General features: G+C 43.0%; 1 protein-coding gene across 2 annotated transcripts in view; it reads right to left on the bottom strand.

Moving 5' to 3' along the window:
* Window positions 1-641: 641 nt before the first annotated feature.
* LOC125305831 (mannosyl-oligosaccharide 1,2-alpha-mannosidase IA) overlaps window positions 642-24,830 on the bottom strand; it is a 197,521-nt gene continuing 173,332 nt past the window's right edge. The window contains exons 5-12 of one of the 2 annotated variants that reach the window (XM_048260825.1): window positions 17,420-17,514; window positions 12,416-12,542; window positions 11,473-11,566; window positions 9,973-10,088; window positions 8,069-8,288; window positions 5,295-5,467; window positions 3,265-3,380; window positions 642-2,759 (exon numbers count right to left, since the gene is read on the bottom strand). In XM_048260825.1, the coding sequence (XP_048116782.1) occupies window positions 2,609-2,759; window positions 3,265-3,380; window positions 5,295-5,467; window positions 8,069-8,288; window positions 9,973-10,088; window positions 11,473-11,566; window positions 12,416-12,542; window positions 17,420-17,514 (1,092 nt within the window). In that variant the 3' untranslated portion in view covers window positions 642-2,608. The remainder of the gene's footprint in view (window positions 2,760-3,264; window positions 3,381-5,294; window positions 5,468-8,068; window positions 8,289-9,972; window positions 10,089-11,472; window positions 11,567-12,415; window positions 12,543-17,419; window positions 17,515-24,830) is intronic. The other variant, XM_048260826.1, reaches the window with a different exon arrangement.

The raw sequence follows: 24,830 nt of genomic DNA, 5'->3' as shown, positions 1-24,830 counted from the left end.
CCTCTGAAGTGATGATGCTCTTTGTGCAAAATTAGGAGGGAGGAAGAGAGGGCAGGGCAGTGGTCCCTGTTGACCAGATCACTCAACCTCATTCAACTAACATTAGTCAGTTTTTACTGCAGCTGACTCTGGCAGATCACGTGGACAGTTGCGATCGGTTATTTAATAAATAAATGCGAATTACGAATAATAATAAAAAGCTTCTATCTAATGTGACTATTTTTTTTATATAAACTGTAAAAGAAAATATGTGTTTTCCCGCTGTATTCTCCATAAAGAGTAAAGTAAATTATGTACTTATTTCTGGAATTGACATCACTTCCTGGACTCGTCTGAGGCTGGTCTGTATGGGTCTGAGGTCTCTCAATGACTTAACCCCTACTGTTTTGGTTTTGGGAGTTTTTGTTGATTGGTTGATTGACCATGGAGGCTCTTTTAATGAGAGAAGCTTTCTGCTGAAAGAGGAGATGGGGGGCTATGGGAGCATCAACAGCTGTGGTATTAATGTGCTAGAGTACTCCACTGAGAGAGCATGTGCTCCTGGACGGCTCCTCAAGGACCAACTGAGTCAAACTGCATTTATGGTAAACAACATCAAGTCAAATAGCAAATAAACAAACAAACACACAAACCACACATGATACGTTTGCAATTGTTTTAAATGTACAAAGTTGCACAGGTCTTTTACCAGTATTGGAAAATACTCAACAAGGAAAGACAGGTCAAATCAACGATAAGAATTAATAACAATAATTCATAGTAGCAGTAATTATAAGAAAACGTTTGTTTCTCCTCTCTTTTTACGGAAACACCTGAGGGAATCAAATGAAAAAAAAAAAAAACAATGTATATATTAAAAGAATAAGAATGACATCATTATGCAAAAAATCAAGACAATTCCCCCACCCCCAAAAAATGGAAAGAAAAGCAAAACACATTGATTAATACCAGGTATCACTCACATTCATTGGCTTTCTGTACAGCACATTCTCCCATATCTCTGTGTGTTAAATGACGGACAAAGAAAGATCCCTTGGTCCTCATGTCCAGACTCAGTTTTTTGACGAGACTTTTGACAAGAATTTCTCTCAGAGACAAAGAATGGTGCAAGGTATTGGCAAAAATGTGTTGGCAAAAGTATGTGTATACTCTATGTATTTGTGCATATGTTGTGTGTATGCAGAGGGATATGTGTGTAAGTGTGTGTGTTCATACAACTGTTACTGACGGTGTCACACACAACAAATGGCCTGACAATGTGGCAATCCTGAGACTCAGTGCTCAGTGTGTAACACAGATATGAGCTCGTCATAACACAACACCATTAGCAGAAACAAACTAACAAACAAACAAACACAAAATAAACTCTGCACATGAAGGAAATGGTCAACCATTTTTGGAACTCTTCCTTGCCTGCCGTATCATTCTTTTCATCTGAAAAGCCAGCATAAACGATACCTTGAAAACTCATTTTACACATTACATTACTCTGAATCTATACATTTCTGAGGGAAAGATAAATCAATTTTACTTCACCTTTTAAAAAAATTGGTCCACTTATTTTCGAAAACAGAGACAGGGTTGAAAAGAAGCCATTTTTTTTCATTGCTGAGTTGAGATTCACACAGACCCAGTAGATTCATGAACAGCACAACAAAGCTAACGCTAGTCTGGGAAATGTTCATCTGACACAAAGTCAATCAGCGTGTTTACTGTCTGTACATGTTTGACAGAGAAACGTTGGTATACTGTTGGCTGTAATCTGTGTGAATCACTCCCGGTGACACAAACAATTGAAGTTTTCCATTCAGTGGAGAACAAATAATTCTTTGGTCAGAGAGTAAAGTAAGCATGGCATGAAGATCAGAAAAGCTTGCGTTATGAGAAGAATGAAAAGAAAATAATCTGAAAAGTAAAAGTGAAGACTAGAAAAATCAAATGAAAAGCGCAGTGGTTCTCTCTCTCTCTCTTTCTCTCCATCATTTTCTCACACTATAACTCAATGTCACAACAATCCTCATACAAATCTGTGGATTATTCCATTCTTCTTTTTTTTTTATATATTTTTTTTTTCCTCACGGAGGAAAGAAGGAAAGAAAAAAGGTGCTCTTCTCATGAAAGTCCTGTCTGTCTGATTGTCCGCAGAAAAAAAGAAATTTTCACCGGCGCCCCCTGTTGGCCTCTACAGAGACGTCCGGGCCCGAGGTTCTACAATCACGGCGTTAAATGACCAGACCCTTCGCTGGGAAGAAGCAGAGTGTCCGTCACAAGGCCCCTGAGGCCTCAGCCCTGTGTGTTGGTCAGCTAATGTGTGTATTGGTGGACATGTCCTTACTCATGGACGTTTGTACTGAATGTTTTGTGTATTTGTGTGTGTGTGTGTGTGTGTGTGTGTGTGTGTGTGTGTGTTTGAGGGTGTGTGTGTGTGTGTGTGTGTGTGTGTGTATGTGTGTTTGAGTGTATGTGTGTGTGTGTGTTTGAGTGTGTTTGAGTGAGTGTGTGTGTGTGTGTGTGTGTGTGTGTGTGTGTGTGTGTGTGTGTGTGTGTTTGGCGTTGTCGAATGTATAATGTCTGTATCCAGGTGTCGTTCGGAGCAGCTGTCGGCTGGCTACTCGGTTGTGGATTTGCCTGCGTTTTGGGTCCCAGTCTCCGACTGCAGACAATTCTTACGGACAACGGGGAGGGGATGAGCCTCCGTGTTGAACACCCAGTCCTCCAGTGACAGCAGGTCGTCATCCGAGAACAACATGTACAGATACCTGAGGGAAACAGAAAAGGACAGAGCGATTATGCCACAAGATTCAGATTCCACTTGTATAACCTGCAGTGAATGAACTGGTGTCCAATCCAAAGTCTACAGCTCTAATTCAGTTAGAACAACAAAAATAACAGCATCATCCCTCTTAGCTTCCAAGGCTAGAAGAACATACGCACTGTAATAACAATATTGCACCTCTGTGAGGGGAAACAAAGACAATGTTTTTTACCTCATTTAGGGATTGACATGAAACAAAAGTTGTTTGGAGCAAGAAAAATGTCTGTGTCTGCAGTTAGCTGAAACTTGGAGCCGTTATATATATAATTATCCATTTTCAAATTTTAAATGGCCTGACCCTGAATACAGGCACGTTGCCTGAGAACTTTTATGCCCTGGGAACTTAATGCATAAAGCACTCTCATTCTCTTCCCAATGCGTAGCTAAGGAACTCAACCCCTCATGGTGTGTGTGTGTGTGTGCAGGGCCTGTGAGTAAGACCTACTCACTTCAGGGTCTCTGCGAGGAAGAAGCTCTGCTGCATGTTGTCATGGCTGGCCACGGAGGAGTAGACATCTCTGATGCCAGAGAAGCCGCTCTCAGTGCGACAGTGTTTCTCCAGCGCCTACATGGGGACAGATCAACTGCATTAGCTCAAACAATTTATTTTAGCCTCTTCATACGTATATATGTTATAAATCCAAACTAAACCTACCCAAACCAAATACAGTCTAAACAAAACAATTTTTTTTTTTATCACATACATGTATGTAACATATCTTACTCTTATGCTAAAATGTCACTACAAAACAATGATTATGCCTTCATGAAAATGACATATGTCAAACGTTCCAAGTTTTTGCTTTGGCTTTTTAACAACAGCTACTGGGGCTGATTTTGTCATTTGCTTAAATACACACTGTAGCCACATTAATCTCTGTGTTTTGATTAGCGTCTACTGATGCATAGTAATCTTCTGAAAAGGACAGCAAGCCTATTAGCCCAGACAAATGGCAACTATCTGCAGAGCCATTAAGAATGGCCTTGATTTAAAAAAAAAATATATATAAAAAAAACGTGAGATGAAATCATGTTGTTTATTTCATACACTGCTCTTGGTAATTATGTGACACACTAAATAGTTCAGCAGAGCAAACTGCAACCCGGAAAGCTAATTTAATAGGAGTCCAAGCCACCCATTTAATTTTGCAAAAGGTAATATCTTCTGAAAGCATGAGAGAGAACCTCTGATTGGGAATATCGCCAGCCAGCCAAGTCCTCGGATAAGTTTAATCAAAATAAATTTGAATCAATTCAGCACCTAACTAATGCAATTTCTAAATAAGCTTAAGGTTCTCCGTGCAAAAAAATCCAAACTCCCTCATATTCTCACTGAGACCAATGCTATTATAGGACCCAAGTAGGTAAAGCATGGGTTCGTCTAGGGATGTTATACTGACTTACTGCTTCAGCTAACACAGCTTGAGTCTTACCTTATGTGACAGTGAGCACTTGGTATGTGTAAATATGTGAACTATGGGTGCATTAAAATGCATATCATTTAGTATATGTTTTTAACTTGTACTTTTATATTATTTTAATAAATACAATTTCTTATATAGCATAACGCTTAATGCACAATTGACACTAGCCATGTTTACATGGACAGTTTTTTTTTTTCATTCCGAACTATTCCGAATGAAAAATATGTGCCATCTGTTACAGGGGGGTTTGTTCTAGTCCGATCAGGTGCTCTCAAGTGCTGTACAATCTTTGATCAGAATAGCCGTTGCTGCTTTGCTTTTGCTTGAGAAGCTACAGAGGGCAACACGATTGACCGTATACATGGCTATTCAATTGGAATAAGAACGGAATACACCACCCCTTTCATTCAGATTAAAATTTGGCAGTTTTATTCCAATCATGGTCTTTGTATGTTTTATTCCGATTGATTTTGAATAAAAGTGTCCATGTAAACCCACCTAATGAAAGCTGACTTGACTTGAAATAGGAGAGGGAAAAATCTCATAAAGCATTGGGAATTTCTATGGGAATTTAACATAGGGGTATGAATACTTATGGGGTATCCAATCTGTATTTTAATGAAGAACATTTATTTATTAATAATACATTATTCATTCACAAAGAAAATTGGTGTCCTTAAAGGTTGGATTTTTCTCTCCTCTTTTTAGTCAACTTTAGCATGGGGCTGAAGACTTTTTATAGGCACTGTACGTTCCAGTTTGACTGGTTGTGTGATAGAGAACAAACTATGCTGCTCATTAATTGAAAGACATGGAATTCAAAATTCATACAAACGTGAGCTACAGCAGTCTAACTGTTTGCTAGTGGTGCCATTCCATCGAGACAAAAATTCAAATCGATTGCCTGAAGGTGAAAAGACACATTTCGGTGGGAACACCCCCTTAGTCATTCCGCTGACATTTTCAGTCTTGAGTGCTTCTGGTACAGCTATGTAACATGGTCAGCATGTGCTTTGGCCCCAAATATCGGAGATGCTCTGACACTCTTCACTCACCTCCACAGCTTCCCAGCCCCACTGACGATACTTGGGATCATGGGTCAGGCGCCACATGTACATGTAGCTCTCGATGACCTCGGGCCGCAGGATGTAGTATCTGTCGCTCAGGCGCGTTGCCGTGGCTTCTGCCCCTGCATCGAACCGGAATGCCTCTGGTCCCAGCTTGGTAGCTGATGTTGGATGCACAAGTAAACAGCAGTTTTTGTCTTAGATCAGATGTAAACATCAACCTCTAACTGTGATTAGTGTTCAAAGTATTAGACGGTATTAAAAGGTATGACTCCACTGAAGTCACCTAGTCTAACATCATGATATAATCACACCCACCACACATTTTATTTCTTTACAAGATAATTCCTCAAGATGATTCTCTTAACTCAATCACAGACCCTGATCAAATTGTAGCTGTATGTTTTTTTTTCTGAAAACTGGATTGGAATTCAAGGCATAGAATAAAGTGAATAGCCTAACAAAAAATAAATCTTGTCTGAAGCAAACTTAAGATTGCAAGGGTCCAAAAGATAATATTCAGGAATGTGGTTGCTATGGAACTAATAGCAAAGCGAAGTGACTCAATGTTTGCATCTTGATTCCACAGTGAAAGGAGTTCACAAAGGCATTTCTATGTGCAAATTACAATGGGAAAAGAATCAATATTGTTGGACATCATATCGCAGCAATAGAGTGTTTGGCAAGGACATCCAAAAATGATGCTGAACTGCTTCACTTAATCCAACTCCCCAGAAGTTTTAAAATCCAATGTAATGCAAGGACAATAATAAATAGGTTTGCCGTTGCGTAAGGTTCTGATTCTCAGTATAGTTATAGTTATCTCCATAGCTCATTTAACAGACTTGCATCTGTTGTCTCCTCATGGCCATTTCATTCAGAAGGGCCAGGGTATGGAGACAGAAAGGGAGGATGGAAACAAAATGGACCTCTTAATGAAGCTCTTGCCAACGACACAACACAAAACAGAGCAAAACAAAATGCCCCTGTAGACTAATAAGCTTGACTCCACTGCAAGTAGTGATTTTCTAATGAGATGCTTGGTTTAAGTCCATTAGTCAATTACGCTTCAGATGAAGGTTATAATAACTTGGTGCACATCTGTGTGACTCAGATGTGAAGGTAGGTGATACGGACTACAAACTAGGAGACACTGGGGCCAGCTCTGATATGGCTACACACGGGCAAATGGTGTGGACCAGCACCAAATTGCTCTGCGAAAAAGGTACCATTGTGGGAAGAAATGAACCAGGACATTTCTCTACATCGGTACAGCATTTCGATTGAGTTATAACTTTGTACCAAAATAAATGGTGTGTTAGACCTTTGACCCGTCACAGCAATCTTGAGTGATTGCCTTGAAATCAGAGCAGATCAACTGAGGATGAGGACACACTCAGGCAGCAGACTGAAACTGGGTGTTATATAACAGTTTGCCTTTGTCAGACACTGCAGGAAAAGCCTATCCACCTCCCTTTAGCGTGTGGGGGCTGATGGGTAATGGAAACTATCTGCACTCCAGAAGCCTGATGTTTTGTTATGGCTAGAACCATGGTGATAGAAAGCTGTTTAATAAAACAGCGTAGCCCGCTAATGGCTAGGAGGTAAAAGACCATTCATCAAGAGGACTTCATCAATCTTCTTAGGGAAAGAAGATCTGAGCAACCACAAACCAAGCAGCATTCATCATGACTAAGAAAAACTCCACTCTGTAGTCTTCACAGGGTAATGACATCTGTGTTTACAATTAAGGGCTGGAGGTTTGAGAATACTACATCTACTTCTTTTCGACAAGACCTATTTTGTTCTTGCATGTTAATGTTACAGTGATGAGAGTCAAGGATATCTAAAACACCTCAGCAGCCTTTCCAAAAGTAGCATTTGTTTTGTGCTGTATCCTCAGGTAAAACAAACCAAAACCAAATCTTATGTAATGTTCGGCATGTTGCAACACTAAATGGCTTCCACAAAAGATAACAAACCTGCACAGCATAGTGGCAACAAGCACACAAGTATGGAGGTTACACAAGGCATTTGTACTCTGACACTTTTTTTTAATAACTCCAGGTTTTGATCCATTCTTCTTCACAACTCTCTCCTGAGCCCTGACAAAAGAGGACTGGGGACTGATTTTCACAAAGTTTTACTGCGTCTGAAGTAGTGGCAGGAAAGGAAAGGCAAGGAGACAATAAAGAATACTTGAGCAGAACCTGTATTCTCCGCAGAGCGACAAAAGTTTCTGCTGCTCCGCATTACGTTTTACACCCATTTCCCCACTAATGCTTCATTGCAGATGACAGAAGATGTTAAACAACTTGCGCCGTGACTAGTGTTACAGAGACAAGAGAGAGAGAGAAAAAAGAGAGTCTATCTCATTCAAAATGAAACGCTATGATTATGACATTGCCTGAAATCCATCTGAAGCCTTCAAATGGACTCAATACTGACAACCTGACAGTTTCACGATTTTCAGCCATGTCATCCCAATCCCAAATCCCACACCAAACCAGAACCCTCCTAAAAATGGAAAACAGCTACCAAACAGCTCTGTGTGGCATCAGATTAGATTGGTTTCCAGAAGGTTCCTCTCTTGGTAGGACAGGAGGAACATCTGTTTAGGCTTCAAGTTGTTTCCTCAGTGGACATTCTGGATTTTTTACATAGTAGACTGCATGTATTAACTGGTTCACTTGAAAACACAGGGCCCCCTTAATCTTATACCAGATCCTATAAACAAACCGTCGCCCCACCTCCCCTCTCACCTGAGCGGGCGTAAGATTCATGGCAGGTGTGGGTGATCTCAGCTGCCAGGTCCAAATAGTGTTGCCTCTTTTCCTGAGGTCCATCGTCCGCCCCGATGCCAACCATGCCCCCGGAGAAGCAGGCCAGGTGGCCCATCTTGTGGTCCAGGATTCCCCCTCTCCACTCGGCCAAGTAGGTCAGACCACCAGGGGATTTCTGCACCAGGTTGGTCTCTATAGCCTGTGGAGGAGATACCAAGGGAGGCCGGGCAGGTTAAGTGCTGTCAAAGATTGCTCTGTACCCAAGGGCTAGTCTGAGACTTGCGCTTACATGGTTATGTAAACGTGAATGGGAGAAACAGATGCCATGTCATGGTGTCTGTGTGTGTGTGTGTGTGTGTGTGTGTGTGTGTGTGTGTGTGTGTGTGTGTCACATTACTTATTCTGCACAGGCTGTTCAGACAAGGTACAAAGTGAGCTCTTGTGTTGGTTGAGAGATGCGGTGACGGGAAGCACAGTCTTATTGGATCTGGCAAGGCACACACGCAAAGTTTTGAACAAAACTCTGTCATCAGCAGTGCATGCTCAGATTTGCTCTTTGAGTCGCTAGTACTTGCTCAATTTCTCTCTCTCTCTCTTTCTCTCTCTGTGTTTGTGTGTGTGTGTGTGTCTACATTAATATCTCAAATGATTTATGCATTGTAAAGCACATGCTCTGCACTTTCTAGGGAGCTGAAGTCAAGGCTCATTGCAATCCCATTCGAAACTCAGAGTGTGAGAGTTATAAATCTGTGCAAAACAAAGGACAGGGAAAAAGAGGAGAGAGAGAGAGAGAGAGAGAGAGAGAGAGAGAGAGAGAGAGGTACACAGCCAAATCTATATATCTGTCTCGTCCCGTCGTTGTCTCCCGGGCTGTGCTGGTGCGAGTCTCCTGCCAGTGGTTCTGTTCAGTGCTGCGCCTCCTAAGCCTCCGAGTCTCAATCTTTCCTTTGAGGGCGGAAAATGAACTAGGCCATCTCACGAGATCAATCGTCCATGACTCATTGTTTTCACTCGTTCATCTCGTGTTCTTTTTCATTTTCTCTCATTCTCACTTTCACTCGCCCTGGCTTTCTCATTTGCCCTGCGCTCCCTATAGCCTTGTTTCCCATGTCATGATCAGTAAGGAAATATCCCTCACAACATACACACTCAAATCTGTTTTTCAGTCCACACCAACAAACTCAAAGACCTCGTTTGATGGTGCTGAATCCATTGCTTAAATGAATCCATCTGAGACATCTGAGACTCCATTAGCAGCTATCAGTCATCCACAGCAGAGCTAATCAATAGCTAACAATACTTTATCCCAGCATGACAAAAACAAGCTATTAGCTCTAATTAGCTTTAGATGATGTTCGCTATGGTTTGAAGTTAATGCAACTGTATGGCCCACAAGTAATTTCTCAGACAAATTAGGGCAATAAAAGGTTACCCATACACATATTTCAGCAGACATTTGGTGCAAGTGCTGAAAAACATCTGCTCAATTATTTCTGATTCGTTTGGAGGAAGCTAAGATTCTTGGAACAACAGATGTCTATTTCTGGCTGTTGCATGAATATCATAGTGGCATCTTTGGCAAAGCTCAGTCAACACTACGTCACACAGGCTGTTTTCTCCTTTATCCTGTGGGCTTTCTGCGGCCTCAATTACTTTCCCTCCCACACACACGACAGCAGTTATTGTTGCAAATTGACAATGGAGCCAGTAATCTGTTAGGGTGGCATGGCACGACGACTGATGGTTGTCACAAACAATCCCACCATCCTGCGCTACCATTTACACGTCGTTACGGTTGGCCTGCATGAGGCGCTGACGGAGCTTGGGATACAGGATGGCGAGAGAATGGACAGAGGCTATAAGCGTGACAGTGTGCAGGATACCTCCAGAGCGTTGTAGTACATCGTCTTAGCGTCCTCATCCGTCTTGTCTGACATGAGATATGATTTGATCAGATACTCATAGAAGCTATCTCCCAAGCCTCCGATGGAAACGTGATCTAGGACACAGAAGAAGAGGAAAGAGGGAGGGAGAAATACTTTGCATTGCGTTGTGGACTTTGACACATGCCATGTTTCGAAGAAGACACAATAATTCAGAGTACAGGCCAGTATGATCTTACAAGAAGAGACACACAAACACAAACACACATACTCACACTCACACACATTCATATTCTTTGCAGGGACAAGAAACCATCAAATGCGGTACATTAAAATAATGTATTAGCAGCCATAATCTACATAAAGCTTACTGTATACTGTGTTGCTTAATCTTGACATTTATTGTTGGCATTAACACAAACAAAAGGCACTTGCAAACCAACACACAAACACATGCACAGTGTGGCAGAACACATACATACACACATACACACACACACGCATAACCACACACACTCATCCAACCTTGTCAACAAACAGAGTGAATGCTGTGCCCAGGTGCGTGTGTGAGATGTAACACCTCCACTAGAGTTATGAATGCCTGAGCTTGTTTTCTCCGGCTTGGTTTGTCCTCCTTTCCCTACACCTTTCCCTCTGTCTCCCTCTCTCTCTCTCTCTCTCTCTGCCTACATTACCTATTCATCCACAATAACAATTAACATGGCAAGCACTCGGATTACCCCTCCAAGCTCTGCACAGCCACCTTTTTCTGTGTTTCAGGTGAATCTGAGGGATTCAATTTCCCCAGTTAATGGGATTTGTTATCATTTTAATGGCCCCCGTGCCCCTGTCTGTGGCTGATACTGAGACCGAGTTAAATGAACGACGAGAACGATGAACAGTACGGATGCTGCAGACCCACAAGCTCTGGTTCACATGGAAACCAAGGGCTTTATTCATGCATTGATACTCCAATGCATATCCCACAGGCAGCGGCCAAAGGAAATGTCATGAAAATCAATTATACGATACAATACTAATTCTGGCCGATTCAAGAAAGGGCTATAGATTCTTTTGGAAGGTATAATGTGCTGTTTGTAATGATACCACATTATAGTGTGGAAATCATTGAATGTCTGGAGTACATATTAGGCCTAATGAGAAGGAAGAAATAAGACTTTCTGTGTGTGTGTGTGTGTGTGTGGTATAAACAATAGGTTTACCTGTTGGCATTAATCAAGTGTGAAAGGACAATTTAGGGCTATTTTCTCCTATTGTGTTCTACCTTCCCCCTTGGTTTATCTTCGAGCGGTCCCTACTTATCTGCTCAACACAAACAAGATGCGACTGCTCCCTAGTACCTATTTGCATTCTTCAGCAAAGTTCCTGTGTCTACAGTTCTACAGTAAGCAGGAAAACAAAAAGATAGCGTGTCTAATTATTCTTATTTGCTTGCTAAATCCTAACATTGTTCATTGGATGAACAGAATTTATACTCACGTTGGACCCAGTTTCCACTGACAGGGCTGAGGAAGTTGGGGTAAAGGCCGTGTGGCTTCTCAATTTTGTTCAGAACTTTCCGGATATTCATCACCTATAGCACAAAGTCTCATCAGCATAACTTTTACATGACAAGTCCCAACTGAGAATGAAGTGCAATAACACAGAAACTCTAAAAGGAACATTAAATATAACACTAAAACAAAGGATGATTCAATATTATTGAAATCCCTGCTGAAAAAAGGTAGGCTGGTTTTCTTCCAGCTCTTGTTGGTCTTTGCTGTTGTAGCTGGTTGGGCCACTAGGTAGACATGCTGGCATGACCATCTGAGGAAGCTGGTCATGCTGGTGTGACCAGCCTGTCATGTGGGATACAGCTAGTGTAAGATGGTTATGCTGGTGACCAGCCTGCCATGCTTGACATTGTTGATGTAAGATGGTCATGCTGGTTTGCTCGAATGACCAACATAAGCTGGCATTTCCAGTTAAACCACCAATGTAAGACCAGCAAAACAGCTAAAATTACCAGCTTGAGGTGGTACGACAAGCAAAACCAGCTGAATTACCATAGATGGGTAAACCAGCAGAAGGTATGTTTTCGGAAGAGTTTTACTGGTCTAGCTGGTCAACCATCATAGGGTGGTCAAACAAGCTGGTCAACCAGCAAACCACCTTAAGCTGGTCAGGCTGTTTTTTTCAGCAGGGATAGCAGACTGTCACTAAACATAGTGCCAAGGCAATGTGCTGTGCATCATATATATGATCATATATATGCATATAATATACTGTAGAGGTGCTTTTCTACAATACAAAAGTGCATACAGTGTTTCAATACTGAACATTATAAAATAGTGAAAAACAGTACAGAATCATAGTGATTTGAATGAAAATAGAATATGCTGATTTCAAAGCTAAAGCAGTCGTTGCTGTGTGTGGCTCAGACCTTCTCTGTGTAGATGGGATTGTGGGAGAGCTCGGTGAGGTGCATGAACTCCAGGTGGAGGGACCCGAACTCGGCCAGGATGCTGCTGCCTGCCGAAGCCCAGCCCCAGCTCCAACTGGTGCCACTGCAACAGGAAGCACACCATACAGCGTAAACACCTTCCCACAGACACACAGGAACCATCACCTTCTCAGACACACAGGAACCATCACCTTCTCAGACACACAGGAACCATCACCTTCTCAGACACACAAGAACCATCACCTTCTCAGACACACAAGAACATTTTCTAACATATACACAAGAGTGACATGCTACTGGAAACAGACAGTGTGGAGATTTCTATTTAGTCACAAGACATACACACGAGGTACCATGCCATACACACAGCATACAATGAACACATGAAATTAACAGAAGAGGAACCCACACCATACAATGAACACATGAAATAAACAGAAGAGGAACCCACACCATACAATGCACACATGAAATAAACAGAAGAGGAACCCACACCATACAATGCACACATGAAATAAACAGATAAGAAAGATGCAGTTTATAGTAAAGTGAAGTAAAGTGGTATTTAGCAGGCCCTTTTATCCAAAGCGCTCCACTCAACATGATCACCTTCCTTTAGAAACACTGGAACCACACAGCAAACTGCATAGTACGAGCATCCCTTCCCCAGCACAGCAGGAACCACTCAATGTAGCCTGGCCAAGGAAACCTCCTCAGACACACTAGATGTAGCACACAGCAGGAACAATACCACAGCACAACTGCTCAGCGCATCATGCATCAAGAACCCCCCTAGACACACACCACAGTGACACAGTAGTTCCCAGGACCTGAACCACAGAGCGTGAACGGTTCCTCCAACACACCACAGGAACCACACAGGCTACTGGTCTCACACACACACACACACACACACACACACACACACACACACACACACACACACACACACACACACACACACACCTAGTAGCTCAAACTTCTACTGGGAAAAAAACTCTTCTATCTCTCTCTTTTCTATCTATCCTATTTCACACACAGGGCCCACCAAACTATCTTCACTGAACACCATCACAGCATGTGAATGTAATCATTAAGAAATGAGTATGACCAAAAGGACTTGTTATCTATCTACTGTGATAAGCAACAAACCTACAGCAGCCTCACAGAAAGGTAAGCTCATTTCCGATAACTCATTTCAACAACATTAAAATGCCACCACATGCAGAAGAAATTAAACCATGATAATTACCAACAGGGAACAAGTCAAGTGGTTGTTAATTGCAGCTATGGAGCAGTACATGGATGGCCTCTAGAGCACATTTTTCCTCATACAGGAAGTTTCCATCAGTCTAATTACTGTACTTCCTCTGCTACTAATAATTACTTGTGTGTAGCTCACCTGTAAGAGCTATGGGCACTAAGAGTCACTAGACAATGGTCATGGATTCAATGTTCACATCCAATGTGAGCACACATAGGAGACTAATAAAATCTTATATCTGTGCAACACTATCATTAGCTTTAGATGAAAGCCTGAACTAAATGAGGTGATGCAATGAAACACCACTGAGTAGTCCTACATCTGTCCTCTCTCCTTCTTTCCAACAGAGATACTTTCGCTCTGAGGAGAATGCAAGACGAATTCCAGTGAGTAAGGAGAATGTGCCGTTCGAGCGCGGCCGATACAGAGTGGGCTTGATGTTGTCTCTTCATGTCCGTTTATCCCTGACTCCCTGGTGCTTGTCCGCGGGTACAGTCTGTGAGAGCGTGGTCAATTTTGCTTCCTTTAAAAGGGCCGGCTCCAGAAACAACAGCAGCGCTCTCTCTCATGTCTCAGAATGAACAATCAATAGCAGTGAAATCCTCCAGGGGCCAGCGCTGGAAAATAACCTCCCGTGCACTTCTTAGATAAACACGGCCATGGCAGATCACTCGCAGGAATGCATCACAGCACAGACAAAGCACTGGCGAACTTACAAAGCATTCTACAGACATTACAGTGCTTTTGTTGTGAAAATAAAACCCTTTTACCTGGTCATTACATGTGATTCATGTTTTAGAGACAAACTTTCTCATTTCTTGGGTTAAACAAGTTCTACGATTAATCTCACACAGGCTATATGAAGTTGTTAAGTGATCACTTCAATCCTCTTGATGTGTTGACATATTACAATATATATCCGTGTTTCAATCCATATTATCCAAGCCCCTACTGCATCCAAACAACTGGAAACAAACTAATAGGAACAGGCTGATGGAGGTCAGTACATTACAGTTGCTTACTACAGAACATACAGGGAACATATACAGTACATACAGTTCTGCATGTGAGAGTGGAAAAGTATGGACGTATATCTGAAACACCACGTCCAAGGAAGGAAGTACGACGCAAAATCCAAGAGTAGGGATGTATACTGCTCATACTATCTCTCAGAGAAGAGATGCATACAGACGAATACTAAACACCAGAGCAGAGAAGATACCCAATGCACCCAATTCCAGCCGGTCTTCCAGTGAGGCCAGGGAGAGGAGGCTGCAGGAAGAGGGGAGGAGGCTGCCGAGAGAGCAGCCTGAGGAGGCAGCTGATCAGTGCTGAGGCTGGAGGACAGCCCGAGTCTGTGATCCTAAGGCAGCTAATGGGAATTCAGCTTGGATAATTAGCTTCAGCAAGTGATGCTGGGGTGGCATCCAGAGTACAGGGTGAATCAATCAGGAATGGAGGGATGCGGGAGAGGAGATGGGAGAGAGAGAGAGAGAGAGAGAGAGAGAGAGAGAGAGAGAGAGAGAAATAAGGGGGGGAAATTGTTCTAGCATTCTACTTCCATTCATCCTCCTATCAACTGATGTCTCTCTGCATTCTTTCTCACATCACACACACACACACACACACACACACACACACACACACACACACACATGTAGACACACTCTAACAGATCAAAACTCTAGCATCAAATCAAAAGAGAGAGGTAGAAAAAGCATTAAAGATGAAAAATGTATTTCCCATGCTCCCGCATGTTTAGCTGTGTTAGTTTTAGAGGACATCCTGATGCTGCATTCCCACATCCCATGATAAAACTCCCTTCTGCTGTGCAGACAGAACACTGAGGAGCATAGAACACTGAAGAGGATGCAGGCGGGCACACACACACACAATCTTGGGAGATATGAGCAGGGAATTAGATTGAAAACATTTTACTATGAAGCATATTGTACATAAAATATTCAGGGTGCTGGTGGAGCTTTGACTTTACAAGATAGTGTATTTATATCTCACAAGGTTGTACTGAATGTATTCTGTGTGTCTTACTCTGTAGGCGTGTGTGTAAGTGTGTTTGTGTGTGTGTGTGTGTGTGTGTGTGTGTGTGTGTGTGTGTGTGTGTGTGTGTGTGTGTGTGTGTGTGTGTGTGTGTGTGTGTGTGTGTGTGTGTGTGTGTGTGTGTGTGTGTGTGTGTGTATGTGTGTGTGTGTGTGTATGTACTGTATGTCTATGTTTGTGTGTGTACTTGTGTGAGCTCATGAATACAGTATTTATCATGTCTGTGCAACTAAATTATTGTTTGAGACAAAGGGAGTGCTGTACCAGTCACCTTACGTAAAAATGTTCCAGAGCGGTTGCATGTGGATGTGTGTGAGCATGTGTAATGTGAATGTGTGTGTGTGTGTGTGTGTGTGTGTGTGTGTGTGTGTGTGTGTGTGTGTGTGTGTATTTATCCCTGTACTGAATAAGTATGATAAGATCTGTTCAAGCATCCGTGGCTCAGTAAAGTGCAGCGCTGTTCCCTACCCATCTGCACGGTGAGGCTCCGGTTACTGATCTAACTGGAATTAGTGGCAGAATCAGTTAATTAAATTTAGCAGCTGTCTTCCTGAGTCCACTGGATAATTGGAAGCAGGTGGGAGGCAGAGGTGCCAACGATATGCCCTCTCTCAAAAATAGATATGAGGGGGAAAAGATAAGAAGAGAAGCATGGAGAGAGAGAGACGGAGAATGAAAGAGAATGAAACGAGAGAAGAGGGAAGTAGGGGGTGGATGAGAAGACAGAGGGAAGACGGAGAGACAGTTGCTGAGAAGTCTGGAAATCTGAGGTGTAGCCATTTCAATCCCGGCGTCCTTGAGCGCGACACCACACATCAGATTTCTACCCGCCATTGTGTTCAGCTGCAATCACTGCACGGCGGGCAGAGAGTGAACCTGAGACGGTACCGGTGTATGGACCCTTTCAAGAGAGTTCCATTTTCAGCATGATAGTTGGCCCCACAAGACTTCCTTTTTAACATTCCATATATTATCTTAATGCAGAGGAAGTAGATTGGGGCCCAAATAGAACGTTCAAGCATTGTTTTTGTTTTTATTGTTGAAAGGGTCTATAGTGCTTCCAGTTCTCCAGTGAAGAAGAGAAAGGCACTTCACAAATGCAGCCCATTTACCATATATATTACAGGCCAGAAAGAAAAGGAGGAGCACAGAAGAGTGCGAGGAAGAAGAGATGAAGGAGAGGTACATAAAACAGAGAGGGGAGGTGTTTGGTGACTGGGCTTATATCATGGTGCTGCCCAGAGGAAAATGTTGCTTGTCTTTTCTTTGTCTCGTAGAAATAAACCATCTTATTAGGAGATTACGGAATTCTAAGCACCCCTTCAGGAAAAATAAGGAGCAAAATAATACTATTTTAAGATCCTAAGCGAATCTAAGTCAATTAGACTTGGGCTAAGACAGAGGAAGGCTTTTCCTTAGTAGCTAATAAATAAAGATACAAGAAAATGTTACAAATCTTATATTGATTTTGAACAGAGCTAAATTAAATCTAACAGAAATAGGCTAGGCAAAGGAGAGATGTTATTTGGATTTTCCCTCTTCTCTGGCTGTAAACAGTGTGTTGGGCGAGAGTCTCTGGGTTGTGAGATATTAATGTGCCACAGGGTTTTTGCTCAGCCAAGCCTGAGAGCCAGTGTCAGGGGGCTGTGTTCGAGGCTCACCTCCCCAAATTGATCACTCCTCGCGGGATGCCTGTGGGCGTATTGAAGGCAGGCAGCAGCTTCTCTCCAAGCTCCAGCACCTTCCTCTTAAAGACCTGCAGCAGAAGGAAGAGAGAGCAAAAACAGCTGTTACACAGGCTGTGTGGCTCACCATTTACAGAAGAAAAAACAGCAATATGGTCCAGACACATACAAAGAAAAACACCACTTTGAATCACCCCTGTTGGGGTGTTTTTTTTTTGTAGACAGCTGGGGTGTTTTCTTCTTCAAATGGCTTGCACACCATGGTGTGAAATGATGTACACGCACACACACACACACACACACACACACACACACACACACACACACACACACACACACACACACACACACACATACACACACACACTATGTGGTACTGCAGCATTTCAGGATTTCAGCAAATCATGACAACTGATAAAGAGCCCAGGGAGTGAAGAGAAAAGAGAGAGATAGAGAGAGAGAGATAGAGAGAGAGGGAGAATGACAGAAGGAGAGAGACCTGGCTCTGTAGTGAAGGAAAAACAAATCAGATCCATTAACCCAGTACACCACGTACAGCACCCTGCTGCGAGAGCAGCCGACATGACTGCTGCCAGGGCCAGCCGCCCCTGCAGGTAATGCAGCCCCTCCAGCTTAGCATAAATAAAGCTAATTACACAGAGCATCAGCGACCTGCACACATCACACGGAAATACACAAACACACACGCATGCACACACACACACATGCGCGCGTAGACGCACATGCACGCACACACACACACACACTCACACACACAGACACACACGTACGTACGCACACACGTACTCTCCATCTCTCCCTCCCTCTGCCCCCAGTCCTCCCCCACTTCTCTCTCACTTTCCTGCACACTCTCTCTCTCTCTCATTAATATAGATTTTGTCACCTATATAATGCATCATTCTGCTGTTTGAAAGAGAGAGATAATGTAGAGAGAGATAGAGAGAGAGAGAGAGAGAGAGAGAGAGATACTAAACCTCAGAGTGCTTACATTACATGTAATGTGTGCAATGTTCTGTGCTTAGTGAATGACCCAATCATTTGCAGCCATTTGCCAATACTTTTTATTGGCTCATAACATTGCTCTTAAAGTGGTAAAAACATGAGTAATCCATATTCCACATTCCTTATGCACTATGAAGCAGGAACCAAATGTGGATGAGGAACTGATAATGATTCCTGGGCTGAAATGGCCCATTAAAACATCGGCTGAGAACCAGGTGATCCTTGGGCCAACTGGACCATCATTACATCAATTTGTTATTGCAGTTCCTCTAACCAATCTACAGGGGGCAGTATGAGATTAAACAGAGATGGCATTACCACTGAAACCATGAGAACTCTATGTTTTGGGGTAATTTTCCCCTGAACCTATAAGGCATCTTCACTATCCTGACAGACCACATACTCTGTCACAATTACAATGTTCTATCCCTAGAAAGCAGGTAAAACACTTCTTGACTTATTAAGTTCAACAAGTCTATAGTATAGGCTTACTCAATATTTTAGAGGCATTTTCTATTTCACCACAAAGGGCTGCACACAAGTCTTGGTCGGTGAACATAACTACACAGAACCTGTGTGACTGGACAAGATCGAAACAAGATTAAAATTAGGGGGCCCATTTTTGGAAAATGTTACAGGGTAATCACATTACCGATTCTCACTAATATGATTGAATGATAAACCACTTTCGGGTGATGTCCGGACATTGCCCTGATAATTGGGTCCGGATATCACGCAGACTCGAATATTCAAACATGACCCTGGGGGGGGGGCTACTGGGGTATGGTGCACAATATACAGTAGGTCCAATAAGGATTAGATAGATAGATAGATAGATAGATACTTTATTGATCCTCAAGGGGAAATTCAAGGATTATTATGCTAATAAGGCTATTCCAAATCGTTGATACGAAAAGAAGGTCTGAAAACATGTATTTTATTTTCCCTTAAAGAAGCCCTATGCAACAATTTTAGCAAAAATGACCTTAATTATGCAGGTTGAGAGTCATTCTGATGGTTCTACAACACTTTTTGGGTCGTTTGGTGGGTGCTTCGTCTCCCCCTAGTGCTTCTCCGCGGAAAAAACTGAATATGTAACTTTCTGGTCCCGGTCCGAACAAATCCGTATGTGATTCAGCGGAAGTATCCAATCGTGCCTTGAAAATGTAGTCAGATTGTAGTTTCTAAGCCCTGTATGTGTTTAGCTTGGTTTCTTGATGGCTAGCTCGCTAGCTAGTGGAGGTTTAGCGTAGCAGTCACTTGCTGCCGAAGCTGTTGTGAAAAATGCGAGCCCAAATCAGGCGAAAACCCAGAAACAGCGAAGGAATAACCAGACCTGCATAGGGCTTCTTTAATAGTGTTTCCGCATCGCCCCCATTTGCGCAAAGATCCTGGAGATTGAAAGTTGGCCTTTTAACAGGGAGAGAAGCTACATGGGGAGTATAACTGAACCGTTCCGATCGTGTTACAGTACGTCTGCTGCAACAGTTCACGTTTTACTATTGTAATGTTTACTATTGTACTTCATTTACTTGTGCTTTGGCAATACTGTAATGTACAGAATTTGAGAGAAGAGAAATAGAGAGAGAGAGAGAGAGAGAGAGAGAGAGAGAGAGAGAGAGAGAGAGAGAGAGAGAGAGAGAGAGAGAAAGTGAGAGACTGCTGTTTTTTTTTTTCAAGATATGTATTTTTATCAGAGCAGGAGGTCAAACCTGTTCAGGTTCATCCTGTGAAAAGACAGCCATCTTGTTTTGTTGTGCTTCTCATGGAAGCCTTTTCTTGGAGCAACCAAACAACACCACAGAGCAGAGGGAGGCAGCTACTATGGACAAATGAGGCCTCAGAAGGGAAGTATGTGTATGTGTGTGTGTGTGTGTGTGTGTGTGTTTACAGAAATAGATTGCACTGCATACTCCCATTCCCTGTCTTTTCAGACATCCCTAGCATCCCTCTCTCCTTCTTTCTCTCCCTTTCCCTCTCTTTCTCTCTCAGAATGCTGTCACACAAAAACAGAAACATCTATGCATGCAGAAAACTTACTGATGCAACCTGTGACCAAATATATATTGACAGTATATGTATTTACATATAACATATAAACACCTACAAACACACACACAAACACACACACACACACACACACAGAAACACACACACAGACAGACACCTTTCCCTCTCCACTTCGCCAATCTGTACTACACACACAGACACACACACACACACACATGCGCGCGCACGCCTCCTTTCAGATTGATCCTCTATGACAGCAGACAGCTCTGGCCCTTCAGTTCCAATTTGGATTGTCAGCTGAAAATACGGAGCTGCAGCTAAATGACTTTTTCTTCCCTCACTGACTGACTGAAGTCTGAAGGCTCACGGTCAACTCAGGAAAACAATTTAGGAAATACCACTGGAATAATAATTGCCTGAAAACAAACACTCAAACTCTCTTTCTCTCTCTCTCTCTCTCTCTCTCTCACACACACTCACACAAACACACGCACAAGGAAGGGCACATGTACCCCCCACACACACTAAAGACAATTTTCACTCAAACACACAAATACAAGCAGAATTCTCTCTCTCTCTCTCACTCATAGACAATAGACGATGTTATGTCTATTTTAAATTACTCTGGAAGGTGCATGAGATATCTGGCCACAGGGCCAAAGCTTTTGTCTTCTTCATATAATACATGTACACATTACATCCAGGGAAGCATAAGGGTGTCAATTTTAGGCAGTGAGATCTATGTAAATAGGGCAAATTTAAAGAGAAACATCTGGAGGCATAAACTTCACCCTTGCTCCTGGCTGCTAATGTGCTTTACAACTGGCTGAGCATCAGCCTCTGTGACGCTAATCTGCAGTCGATCCTGTCAGGCAGAGAGACCGCTAGAAACTGTGGAGACATGCTGTCTGAAGACAAGCATACCCCGCCACCTCCGCAATCTCTCAAAAGCAGTCCGAGTGTCACAGTGACAAAGATGACTCGGCAGAATCACTGTGACGGCACCCGTGGAAACATGACATTATGGCGACTAAGCAAAGTGCTATACAGAGTTAGTGTTAGTGGCCTCTGTGGCGTGGTGATGTAGGAGCAGACAGTGATGCTGAAAAGAGAAGTATGCTTGGAGCAATGGAAATGCTGGAGAACATTTGACACCACTGTACAGTATATTAAGTGTTCTTAAAAACACTCACACTCACTCTACACAAAGGAGGACAATACGCACATACATTTCATGTGTACAGTATTTGTATCTGTTTAAAGGTTGCTTACACTCTTGCCGAGAGAAACAGAGAGGGGTGGAGTAAATAAAGCAAGAGAAAGAGAAAGAGAGAGAGAGATACTTTCTCTTTCATTGTGATTATCCACTGAAACTTTTCCCATAGTATTCTGTTCCATCAGAGATACACATGGCCCCCAGGCCCAGATGGTCCCTTTGTTTTTCCCTGATAAATAATTTTGATTTTGCCAGCTGTGCACATTCCAGGCACCCCCCAAAAAAAAAAAAAAAAAAAAAAACTCCACCATCACTCCCTCTCCCTTTCCTGTTATCCCAGCCCACATGGTTGCGTTCCTCCCACGCATTCTGTCTTTTGTCTACACCTCTCTCTCCCAGACACACACTCTCTCTCTCACACACACTGCTTTTACAAGACGTAGCAGGCTGACACTACAAGCTCGCAAAGAGACCCGGCAGAGGCAAGCTGTCAGTTCTGGCAATGCAACCTCTCTGATTATTCTGACCTCTCTCTCTCTCTCTTCCTCTCTCTCTTTATTTAGCTCTCACCCTATCTCCCTCTCAGTCTGGATTCTTTCTCTGTCTCTGTTTGACTGTGTCCTATCTCTTTCTGTCTCTCCCTAAATGCTTGGACAGATGACAAGTCTGCCTCATTTACAGGCCCAAATCTATTTTGATACAACATTAGGAAAATATTCCACAGGTAAAAAAAGAGTCTGCTCACTTCACTTGCTTCCAAATATGTATTCATGATGTTTAGCAGTCAATTTTGCATCAAACCGAGTTCAAAAAACAGCTGTGAGCATGCATCTGAAATATAGTCTGCTTTAAAATTCTTTCATACCAACCCAAGATATAAAATTATCCTAAACCTTTCAGTACCTGGTGATAATTTTTTGGGGGAGGAAAGCACAGATTCCCTATTTCAGTCTTTGGAATGGGAGCAACAGCACAGCTATCCTCTTCCTTCATCACCCTATGGCCATCCTCTTCCTCCATCACCCTGTGGCAAGATCAGAGAAATTAACACTCTCCTCTGCCTACCAGTCTGTGGTCAGATGAGGAGACAGGACTGCTGGACGGCATATTAAGGGAAGGCATCAAAGCCCAGCTCTCCTCTGTCCGGCTCAGCCTGTGGTAGGATGAGAGACAGAGCAGTGCTCGTCCTGCTTCGCCTCTGCCTTTGGTGGGTTTAGGGGAAGCACAGGTCTGCTCTCCCCATTGCAGCCTGTGGGAGGGTCAACAGACAGAACAGCCCTCTGACCGATTCTTTTTAACTCACACAGCATGCATCCCTCTCCATCTACACGACACACTGCCTTTCTTTTCATTGCTTCAGAGGAACTAACATTCTCTCTCACACACTCATTTCAGTATGTTATACAGTAGGATACTGGACTGCAGACACAATATTGGTAAAGTAAAAATAAATTTTTACTATTTCTTCAATATTCATCTCTCTCTCTCTCTCTCTCTCTCTCTCTCTCACACACACACCCTCATACATACCCACATAAACACACACCCTCATACATACCCACATAAACACACACGTACAGTCCAACACTGTCTCAGAGCTCTCTCTATCTGGAGAGTGCTAGAGGCAGCAGCAGTGGCGTCTCCAGGGACTCCAGCCCTAAGGAGAGAGAGAGGTCGTCCGTCAGGAGCCTCAGACATCCACTGGGAGGCAGTCTGACACTTCGGTCTGGGCAGAGGCACTGGCACAGGGAGAGCACACGTACGTACGTACGTAAGTGTGTGTGTGTGTGTGTGAGATCACACGTACAGTATGTACCTAAGTGTGTGTGTGTGTGTGTGTGTGAGAGCACACGTATGTACGTGTGTGTGTGTGTGTGAGAGCACACGTACGTACGTATGAGTGACTGAGTGAGTGAGTGTGAGCGAGCGAGCGTCAAACTAATGAACATCTACTCTGGATACTTGGTTCAGGAAACTGTTGTTAGACTTTGGTGTGCTATAATCAGCAGGGCCTTCCTCACTTGTGGCGATCTCCACAAGCCTCCTCATTAAAATGAGGGCCACAGTCACCCTGGCACAGCCTGGCATCTGGGTCTAGCAACCTGGGGACTCAAAAGAAATCAATGTCCAAGCGCTCCTCATCAACAAACACACATGTTTGAACTCACTGAACGAGTTCAGACAGGATTCAACCGGTTTGAGGGAAATGAGACTGAGGTGAAATCATTGTTGGTTAGAAGACAACAACCCTGGGAGAGAGAGTCTGAGCAAATGAGGAGATTCTGTCGATAGTGAACACCAGGCTGAGTTACATGGGGAATCAGATGTCTGCCTGCCTATGAAAACCATGCCATTTACCGCAGAGAGGCTTAATTGCTCCGCCGACCAGAGGTCAGCAAGACTTGGGCAAATCTGCGCAAGATTGTTGGCCAGACAGAAATGTGCTGCTTCAGATCAAAGTGCTGTGTTATTGGCATTAAGTGGTGTTTGGATTTCAGGATTTCAGTTTAAAACTTCAACTCTCCTATCTAATTGTGCTTTATGCACACATACGGAGGATCGTAGACATGATCTATGGTAGATGAAGGCCAAATATGTTGAAGAGCTACTGTCTGTCTTTTGCCTTAATTATACTTGTTTGTGGACATTCAAGTCCTTCCTTGAATGGCTGCATAATAATGAAATTCCCTAGTGGACATTTGCACACTCAAAAGCACGCAAAATGAGGGGCGCTAGTGAGCACCTGATGGAGTAGACACGTTTTTCCTGAGCTCCTCTCCATGTTATAGAATAATTCGGTATTTAATTTAAAATTCACCAGTTTACCCGACCTCTTGTTAATTTGACCTAAGACTAAAATCGAGGATGCGAAAAGCGAAGACTGAGCGTGGAAAACAGCAGGATAAAAGCCATATCCAGACTAGAACTCCTGCACCGCTGGGGTTATCGCTAGCACCAGAACGTGCCATGGCAGATCTCGAGACTAGCAAGGACACTGATGCGGAGTCGAGCAGCATTCTTCTGGCAACAGAAAGTATGAACAAAACAATGACTGATCGATTTGACACATTAGAGGCAACGCTAGCATCCACTCAAGCATCTTTGGTGAGTCTAGGAAACCGTATGGCAGAAATTGAA

Source organism: Alosa alosa, chromosome 13 (genome assembly GCF_017589495.1).
Source record: "Alosa alosa isolate M-15738 ecotype Scorff River chromosome 13, AALO_Geno_1.1, whole genome shotgun sequence".
Classification (NCBI taxonomy): domain Eukaryota; kingdom Metazoa; phylum Chordata; class Actinopteri; order Clupeiformes; family Clupeidae; genus Alosa; species Alosa alosa.
The sequence above is the reverse complement of the archived record's forward strand: the minus strand, read 5'-3'. Positions and strand labels throughout refer to the sequence as shown.